This window comes from Eleutherodactylus coqui, chromosome 7 (assembly GCF_035609145.1).
Source record: "Eleutherodactylus coqui strain aEleCoq1 chromosome 7, aEleCoq1.hap1, whole genome shotgun sequence".
Classification (NCBI taxonomy): Eukaryota; Metazoa; Chordata; class Amphibia; order Anura; family Eleutherodactylidae; genus Eleutherodactylus; species Eleutherodactylus coqui.
The window spans coordinates 43,739,020-43,749,497 of record NC_089843.1 but is presented as its reverse complement, the minus strand read 5'-3'; the positions used below and the strand labels follow the sequence as shown (position 1 = coordinate 43,749,497).

Genomic DNA, 10,478 nt, shown 5'->3' with positions numbered 1-10,478 from the left:
CATAATATTATATATATATATATATATATATATATATATATATATATATATATATATATATATATATTGGACTTATGCGCTCTATTTTTAGATGAATCTAATAAAGTTTGGTTTTATCTACATTTTTGCTTAGTGAATATATATTTTTTGATTGTCGCCACTATCAGTGATTTTTGAATAGCAAGTAGAGATGAGGGAGCTTACTCGTTAAGGACAGATACTTGAGCAATTATCGTCCTTTTCGAGTACCTGCCTGCTCGCCTGCAAAGGTTCAGGTGCCAGCAGGGGTGAGCGGTGGGTTGCTGGAGTGAGCGGAGGAGGGGGAGAAAAAGAGAGATTCCCCCTGTTCCCCGCCATTCCCCCCACTCTCCCCCATCGTCACCCGCCAGCACCCGAATCTTTGCGGGCGAGCAGGCAGGCACTTGAAAAGGACAATACTCGCTTAAGTATCTGTCTTTAATGAGTACGCTCGCTCATCTCTAATAGCAAGCCATAGGTAACGCATAACAGGGTGTTAACAAAAATAATTAAAATTGCACATTGATAAAACAGATTAATGTGAGATTATATCAAAATCAGCAAAATGCACTTTCTGAAATAGTTTGAATCTTTTGATTTGCTGAAAAAAACATTATGTACCTTTATTTTCCTTTTTATATTTATGATGTAACATTTCTTTTGAGTTTAAATCTGGTCTGACCAGTATAATATAACACTTAGGAAAGAATAAGCAGCCCAAAATGCCAACATTTGAAGATATTATAGCAAATATTTCCACAATGACAGTATTTTTCCCAGTAATACTCATATAGGCTGGGATAAAAGCCATCCAGACACTGCAGACAACCAGCATGCTGAATGTGATGTTTTTAGCTTCATTAAAACTATCTGGTAAATTTCTTACCAGGAAAGCAACCAAGAAGCTGACTGCAGCAAGAAAACCCATGTAACCCAGAACAATGGAGAATGCCACCACTGAACCCTCATTACATTGGAGAATAATTTTACCAAAATGCAAGTCAAAGTTGCTTTCTGGGAATGGGGGTGAAAATGATAACCAGATAATGCTGATTACCACTTGGACAAATGAACAAACAAACATCAGACAGTTTGTGATCTTTACTCCAAAAAATTTCCTCCAGGAACTTCCAGGTTTGGTGGCTTTGAAGGCCATGTAGACTGTGATGGTTTTAGCCAGGATAGAAGAAATAGCTACTGAAAAGATGATTCCAAAGGAAGTCTGACGAAGCATACAGGTTATACGTATAGGGTGGCCCAAAAACAGAAATACACAGAGGAAGCTCAACATAATGGTGACAAGTAGAATGAAGCTCAAGCTTTGATTATTGGCCTTGACTACTGGTGTATCTCTAAGTAAAATAAAGATGCCCAAGATAGCTGAAGATTTAAGAAAAAGAAGTACAGTAACAATAGTTATAGTAAGAGATATTGAGTCTTCAGTGTATGATAAAAATTCTGTTTCCTTTGATACACATTGCTTCTCATTATTTGGCCACTGGTCTCTGGGACATCTGTAGCATGAGCTCTTGTCTATAAAGGAAGAATATATATTTTGTATAAACATAAAATAATAAAACAACACCTTTTTATTTGAACACTTTATTATAACAAATGCAAAATTGAAAATGTGATTAGTTAATTAACCCAAATTCAACCAGTCCACAAACTTTATTAAAAAAGTTTCCAAATCCTCAACTACCATTTTGTGACATCAATGAGTTAACTAAAATGTAATTTTTATTGATAGAAATGTAACTTTAATTGACATATTAAAAAGATCTGATAACACTATTAATTCTAACATAAAAATATCAATTATACCCTCAGATGTAGAATGAGATGACCCCCGTTAATTATCCAAACTTTGAAGATGGAACAGTACCTCTGCAGCCCCATCTATTGGATGGTAGCATTCCATCAAATCAATGTACAACTCTTTAACAAGTCTGTAAAACATCATAGGCCTCTCACTAGCCAAGCCAGATACCTACTACACACTGATGAGGGGCAAACACCTCAAGACAGCTGTCTATGTAAAATTTTCTGATCTGGTTTCTTATTCCCAATCATTATTTGAAGGTATGCTATCATCTAATAGCTGACACTACAGAGGTATTGTTTCATCTTCCTTATTTGCATAAATTACCCAAAGGAGCATGCATGGCCTTATAAGTCTACTCAGTCACCTCTCAGGTGTCTTCTCACATGCCTTCTGTGTGTTCTCCTTGGGGAGAGATGAAGGCTTGCCCCGTGAAACCCTCCCCCAACTTAATGTCTCCACACACTTTTTTGGTGCTCTCCTTAAAGAAAGATAACACCTCTTTTGACCTGTTAATTAGTAACAAGCAGCTACCTTTACATAGGGGGACTATAACCGCTACAAGAGTAAAAGCAATGAACTATATATGAAAAGCTAGTCATAATGTGGATCTCCCATTAGATAGATCTGATCACCCTTTCATAGCCTGTATGGCCCTCATCCTCTATTCATTCTCATCACAGGATGAATAAAGGGTGTGTTGACTCACATACCATGCAATAATAGTCCCTATTCCAGTAACTGTATTTAAAGCTGTAAAGCTATCTTTTTGGAAATTTCCCTACATGCTTAAGCAGCCCTAGCCCTCGCTACCTCATCAGGGGCACAAATGTAAGATCAAAATAAGTAGAATAGAACAAAAATGATAAAGACACCCAGCCTTCAATAGTGGATCAGCCTGGGTCTGTTATCCTGCATCCAGAGTGTGTGCATGTTGTCAGTGCCAATATTCACAGAGGTTTGAGCAGAAACCCCTGTATAGTGGCTTAATTTCTCTTATTGAAATTAAGTTGGTGTCTCCAGTTTGAAATTTTTTGTCCATGAAAGAATATTATGTTTTCATTGATTTAAATTTACAATGAAACTGTAATAATGTTCAGTGATTGGAGTAAATACTTATTGGGATTTTCTCAATAATGAACTGAATCCACTGTTATAGGATAGGCGAAAAGGCCTGTTCACAGTACTGGAGGTTTAACATTTGGACCTCCAGTGATCTCAAAATCTGCACATCCTGAGATATTCATGTGAAAGGACTGGTGGTGAGCAATAATGACCACCACTCCATTCACTTCTAGCGCAAAGAGTAAATTGAGTGGTGATCACGCATGAGTCCGCCAATCCATCAACATTGAGAGCATGAGGTGTAAGGATGTCGGGATTACTCAGGGTCCCAGCAATCAGATCTCCAGCAATCAGTCATGTATTCCATTTCCTGTGGATAGAGGATTAATGTTATTAGTAAGTAAACCCCTTTGACTCTTGTACTAACAGGATAGACAGAGCCCAATAAATAATAAATGAATAAATATATAAGACTGGTATGGAATGAAGATACCTGAGTCACTGGCAGACAGAATCCAATTGAATGTTTTGATTGCTGGAAATAAAAGACCCAGGGCACCATCAAAAGACCATGTAAATATGCCCCCAGTGTTAGGCAGTAACAACGCCACTGTTCTGGAAAAATGCACTACTAATGTAATCAAAATATCTTATAGACTATGAAATAAAACCCATTACCTGTGTCATTAGATATTTCTCCATCTAAACATTTTAGACATTCAAAACAACACTTATGTCTTCCTCTCATTAGGATTCTTCGATAACCAGGTGGGCAGTCCTCAGAACATTTAGAAACTGGTATCTAAAACATAAGTCATCAAATTAAAATATTAAGATGAACATTTTTGTATAATTGTAAGGAATTCTATTTTTGTAAAGTAAATCTAAAGGAGTTGATCCAGAATTGCAAGTTATCTCCTACCTACCGGATAACTAGTTGAATGAGGGAGATATCATCTGTAATCCCCACTAATCCCAAGAATGGGGGTCCTGTGTCCCTAATCCTCTCACTGAATGTAGCACTGGTCACACAAGCATGCTGACTCTTCATTCCCTTTCAATGGGATTGTGGAGATTTGTGCTATTTCCGTTCAATGGAGCGTTGACCACGCATGCTCGCGCAGCACTCCATTTATTCTGACATAACTGCTTGGGGAGACTCAATGTGGATAGGTGATAACTTGCTATCTTGATTTCAAAACACATAAAAGTAGGGTTCTACCACTCTTATGTCTCTCTTTCCTAGAGCAAGTGTTAAAATCAGCACTTATGAGCTGCAGGTCTCCAGCAATTAACTATCCATAGTTTTTGCCCAGAAATTCCCTTTAGGTTGACTCCAAAAAATAGCAAATCTTTCGAAAATGTGGATGCTTGGCTCACTTGTAGGCCTCATCAATGAGTTCAACTACTATATATGATGTCAGTGCATTCTGCATCTGTATTGTTTGTTGAAAGACTGCCATTCATGGAGAACATAGATCCATGGAGTGACCGATCAGATGCGACTAAAGGATAATCATCATCATCATTATTTGTTATTGTGTTGAATAACATGAAATGGGGGGGCGGAGCCTGACCACAGAGCAACATGGCCGCGTGAGACCAGAGCTCCCTCAGTACAGCGCTCAAAGAGGTCTCCCAGCACCGCTTACAGCCACGGAGATGAGGAGGATAATGAAGGACAGGGGGGGGGGGAGAGAAACCCTGCACACCCAAAGCAACAAAAAACCAGACGGGCATGCAGCGCTACCTAAAGGAGCGCGGCTCCCGCTCCCCGCACCCATCCTCCAAGATGGCGCCGGCCCAGGGAACTGCTTCTACTTACAGTAAGGAGGGGGAGGGAGAGTCCTCATCGGACGAGGAGGACACTGAAAATGTATCTAGGGGCTTCATGAAGGAGTTAATTCTGAATGCCCTGAACCCCATTATAGCAGATCTTGCAGAAATAAAGGAGGACTTTAAACAGATGGGCCGCAGAATAGAGGACCTTGAAACTGCTTCTGCCTCTATCACCTCCCATGCCCTAGCCGTAGCCAACATATTAAAAGAGCAACATGAGAATTTAAATTGTGCACTCATCCTACAGGAGGACCTTGAAAATCACAATCGGAGGTGCAACATACGATTTAAGGGCCTCCCGGAGTCCTGGGCGGCGGAATCCCTCCACAAGGTCACCTCAGAAATTTTTGAGCAGCTCCTGGGAGTAGAATGAGCAGCTTCAATAACCATCGAACGGGTCCACAGAGCCCTTAGACCTTTACCTCCCCCAACAGACCCACCACGTGATGTCGTCTGCAAATTGTTCTTTTCAGGACACTTCTGCTGTACTAAAAGCAGCAAGACTCTGTAAAGATCTCAAATACGGGGATTCCCCCATCCAGATCTTCCAGGATCTCTCACCGGCTACCGTTGCAAAACGACGCATTCTCCGCCCTCTTCTGGAAGCGATAAGGGCAAGCGATATACGCTATGCATGGCTATTCCCTTTTGGCATTAGCATATTTTATAAGAGCCGCAGATTTATGGTTCGCTCTCCGGAGAATCTCCGCAGTTGCTGGGAACATTTGGAGATGGACCCTATAGAACTACCGTGTTGGCTACCCCTTCCTGAGTTCCCGAAACTGCCGAAGCTCTCTCCACCCGAAGCTTGGCACGTAGCTGGCAATCTTAAGTCCCCCAAAGGGAAAAAGAAAAAGGTTAAGGACCCTGCAGCCAGCATGGATACCTGATTTTGAGGACGTTCCTTTTCTCTCGTATTGCAGCCCATTGGACTGATCCCACGGGCCTGTCCTGAAAGGCCGTGAGAAAGATTTCGCCCGTGGTGGGACATCCCCTTTGACAGACCCCCCAAGGGACCTATTCTCCATCAAGGAGTCCCAGGGTGACACGGCCCCTTCTGCTCAATAGTTCAAATAACTCTCGTATTATTATCTTGCATCTTTTCTCATGTTTCTTCCTGAGAAGGTTCCTTCTCTCTGTGACTGTTACATTTGTTATTCTATCTATCGGACCTGGTGAGCGTATGTCTGATCAGGCTGACTACATAGTTATCTGTCCTCTAGTCTAGAGCACAGACAACTCGCCCCCACTTAGAACCGAGTCCAAGGTCTTCGGACTCGGTGACGCAAAATTTCATTTGTTACGTTGGTGTAATTGATGTTTGTTCACCAACTGTCTTAATCTTTCCTTCTCTGTCAATTCCCGTCCCCCCCTCCTCTCCCCCCTTAACGTCCCCAAACCTCCCCCAACCTCATTCTACACCACTACTGAAAAAGAGGAGAGCCAGATCTTGAAAGATAAGCTTGACTTGGCCAATAACATCTTCTTCTTTGTCCGCAGCAAAGAGAAGAAACATCTATCTGCTCCGCGTTCGCGACATGGACGATCTTATACGTGTCACGACACTCATTGTTAATGGTCTGAACTCCCTTCCAAAGAGGCATCATATTGCACTTTTATTAAAGAGGTATGGATCTGGCGCCGTCTTCCTGCAGGAGACCCACTTCAGGGGAGATAGATGCCTGTCTCTACCAGGTAAGCAGTATCCACTCGCATTCCACAGCTCACACCCTTCATCCGCCTCGAAAGGGGTCTCAATCTTGCTACATAAATCTCTCAACTTCGCTTGTGAGGCACGCCATTCAGACGAGGAGGGCAGGGTTCTATTCTTAAGGGGCCTTCTAAACAGCACTAAGGTAACACTCGCAAATCTATACACCCCCTAATACCGATCAGGTGACATGGCTGATTAAACAATTAGAGGCTCTCAAACACTTTGCTAATGGCTAGATCATCCTGGGCGGGGATTTTAATCTTACTCTCTGTCCTCTATTAGATTTTTCAGCAGGAAAATCGCATATATCCCAAAGGAAATTAAGCAAACTCATTCGCACCCTTTTTGAGATGGATGTGGTCGACAGCTGGAGATGCTTAAATCTGACCTCTAGAGATTATACTTTTCTCTCACAGGTCCACTCCTCCTTCCAGTGCCTTGATTACGTCTTTGTGTCCTTGCCCCTCCTCCAGCATGTAGAGAAGGCCTCAATTGATCCTATAGTGGTCACAGACCACGCTCCGGTCCATTTGGACCTCCATCTACCAAATCCCTCCCCCCGCGAATGGCGCTGGAGACTTAATCCCTCCCTTCTCGATTCTGAAGAGGAGAGAACACGACAACAATATGATGGAAGAATTTTTTCAACTACACAAATCAGACGATTTATCAATCCCTTTGATTTGGGAGGCCCATAAGGCCTTCATGAGAGGGCTCTTGATCGCAGCAGGTGCTAGAGCGAAGAAAAAACAGCAGTTGGAAATTGACAACAAACTTGCTCAAATTTCCAAGAATGAACGCGCCTCGAAACTAACTATGAGCAAGACCTCCTCTGAGGAATTAGGATCCCGCAGAAGAGAACTCAAACTCATCCTTGAATCCAAATACAATTAAAAACACCTTTACCTCAAGCATGTCACTTACGCACAGGGAAACAAGGGAAGTAAATATACGTCCGCACTTATTAAAAAAGCCTGTACCAGAAACCTTATAAAACCTATCAAGACCTCAAAAGGCCAGAGAGTCTCCTCCACTCCTGAAATCGCTAGGGAATTCCAAAGTTTCTATTCTAGCCTCTATAACCTTCGGGACCCCCTCTCCCCAGAGTCTGCCCTTAACTTCAAGGGACAAATCGACTCCTTCCTCAAAGAACTTAATCTCCCCAAAATAGATGAAGAGGAGTCGACCGCTCTCTTGACCCCTATTACCTCCCAAGAAGTAGAAGATCTTATAAACTCCTCCCCTCCAGGTAAAAGCCCTGGCCACGATGGCCTCCCTCTCATCTACTATAAGACTTTCAAATCTACCCTCATACCTAGACTAACTGAACTCTTTAATTCATTATTACACGGCGCCCCTCTTCCAAGGCAGGCGCAGGAGGCTCACATCACCCTAGTGCACAAGGAAAACAAGGATCCCAAATCCTGCGGGAGCTACTGCCCTATCTCCTTTATTAATTTTGATGTAAAGCTCTGGGCCAAAATCCTGACCAAACGTCTTGAAAAATGCATTACAAAATTGATTAACCCCGAACAATCTGGCTTTGTCAGGGGAAGAGAAGGTAGAGACAACTGCCTAAGGCTACTCCAAGCGGCCAAATACTGCCAAGTCCATAATATTCCTTTCGCTTTTATCGGCACGGATGCCGAAAAAGCATTTGACCGGGTCAATTGGATCTACATGGAGCATGTCCTAAAGCACTACAACATCCCTCCAAAATTTATCTCTATATGCGTTGCCACACGCACGACTTAAAATCAATAATTCTCTATCCCCTTCGTTTAATATAAATAATGGCACGAGGCAGGGTTGCCCCCTCTCCCCCACCTTATTCATTCTTGCACCTCGAACCCTTCCTACAAAAAATCAGGCTAGACCCCTTGATACAAGGCTTAAGAGTGGGAGGGGAGACACTCTCGGCCACAGCCTATGCAGATGACATTATATTTCTCATCACAAACCCGGAGTTTGGCCTCCCCGCCTTATCTCTTTTCTTGAGAACTTTGGAACCCTCTCCAACTTCAAAAGCAATCTTGCTAAATCGACTGCCTTAAATATATCTATTCCTCCTAACCGGTTTAGGGCCATTAAAAACAAATCCCCCTTCTCATGGTCGGATTCAACGATTGACTTTTTGGGCATAAAGCTCACAAAAAAGGCTGAGGACTTATACTCGACAAACTTCCTTCCGTTACTGCCTAAAGTAAAAAAATTGCTACGATCCTATGACCTGCCCTTCATATCGTGGCTGGGAAGGAAAAATATTAAAATCATATATCATCCTCTATAAAATTAGGCTCCTACCGATTTATATCCCTTCCAATTTCTTTAAGACATTGCGTACAATCTTCTCCAGATACCTCTGGAGGGGAAAAAGACCTAGGTTGGCCCACTGCATGCTGATCAAGAGGCGCTCGGAGGGAGGAGTGGACCTGCCATGCCCACGAGAGCTATACCTGGCTACCCAACTAAACCATTGGCTTGAACTAGCTCATCCCAGTAAGGACCCTTTGATTCAGCCCCGTGCCAGAGGCGCCTACGGACCCACCTTCGAGGAAGACCTTTGTTTCCCGGAGGGAAGAGGCAAAGGGAGATGGAGAGGTGGCCCCCTCCTGAGAGGGGCTCTTGAGACCTTGTCCGCACTAGGGAAGACTCTGGCTCCAAGTCCCTCCCGGTACACACCCCTCTCAGCACTATATAGATATTTGGACCTTCCGCTAGATCCTTGCTCCGCAAAAATCTGGAAGATCCTAGATGATAAAAGCTTCCAGGATGTGCTATCCATAGCACATCAGGCCCCCCTGTCTTCCCTGGAAGACATCCTCCCCAACCGTTCCTCGTCTCTATGCACTTGTTAAAAGTCATAAACGAATTCTTGAAAAGACACAAAACCACTAGACCACATACCCCATTCGAGATGGTATTAGAGGGACCCACCCCATCTTCTAGGAAAGTGTCCTATATTTGCAAACATTTTATATCCCCCCCGAGGGATACGAAACCTGCCTTCCTCGTCTCATGGGAGAGAGAGCTCAATATATCTTTATCTTCTAGTGAAACCAAACTCATCCTAAAGACAGCCTTTGGACTCTCTCCATGCGTCACCTCCCAGGAATCGCATTATAAGCTCCTGGCAAGATGGTATAGAACCCCACAATGGCTTTCAGACCACAAACTACTTGCACAGGATAGCTGTTGGAGATGCGAGATGGATACTGGATCATACCTTCTGGGGAGCGGTGGGCGAGATCCTAAAGAAGCTTTTGCCTGACTTGACACTATCCCCTGAGGTGGTTCTCCTGTGGAGGCCGACTCCCGCCTTTCATCCCCTAAAACACAAATTGATTTCCCATATTAATCGACACAGCTAAGGCCCTAATTCCCTTGCTGTGGAAACAAAATGATCCTCCCACGGTGGACCTTTGGAGAGACAGAGTGATCCTCCTCGCAAATCTAGAGGAGCTCTCGAGTTGGACCAGGGGTACACATGAGAAATTCATAGAAACATGGTCCCCTTGGAGATCAGTGGTGTGGAACAACAGGGTCTGATCGAATGCCCTGTGGCCAATGTGGAGCAGAGGATAAGCTAAGCTAAGCTCATAGCAATGATCTCCCCCCCCCCCATTAAAAACTCATGATCCCTGGTTATTGTACTGGTCCTTTGCCATTTCTGGAGCATTGTTCCGGTCCGGCCTCTTTCACTGGCTTTTCTCACTGGCTCCCACATTGACTCTCTTGCTGACCTTTCTCGGTGGTTCTCCTGACCGCTACTTCTCAGAGTAGAATGAGTTCCTTATCCCCATTCCACCCCCCCTCTCTACCCTCCCACTCCCTTCCCTCCCCCCCCCACCCCCCTTTTTTCCCCTGGGTTTGTAAGCCCTTCACTATGTTAATGTTGAGGTCATTATACGTAGCCTTTTTCTTTTTTATTGATAATGTACTCCAAGGTTCTTGTTCACCGCATAGAATCATTCTTAACTAAAGGCTCAGTGTTGGCCTGAATTGTTTTTGTCATTTTCA

General features: G+C 43.4%; 1 protein-coding gene across 1 annotated transcript; it reads right to left on the bottom strand.

Annotated features, from left to right (window-relative positions):
• Positions 1 to 631: 631 nt before the first annotated feature.
• Positions 632 to 3,943, bottom strand: LOC136573486 (vomeronasal type-2 receptor 26-like). The gene is made up of 3 exons (XM_066574774.1): positions 3,938 to 3,943; positions 3,584 to 3,707; positions 632 to 1,551 (listed from the first exon to the last, which is right to left on the bottom strand). The coding sequence occupies exons 1-3, from the start codon at positions 3,941 to 3,943 to the stop codon at positions 632 to 634; spliced, it is 1,050 nt and encodes a 349-aa protein (XP_066430871.1).
• Positions 3,944 to 10,478: the final 6,535 nt, after the last annotated feature.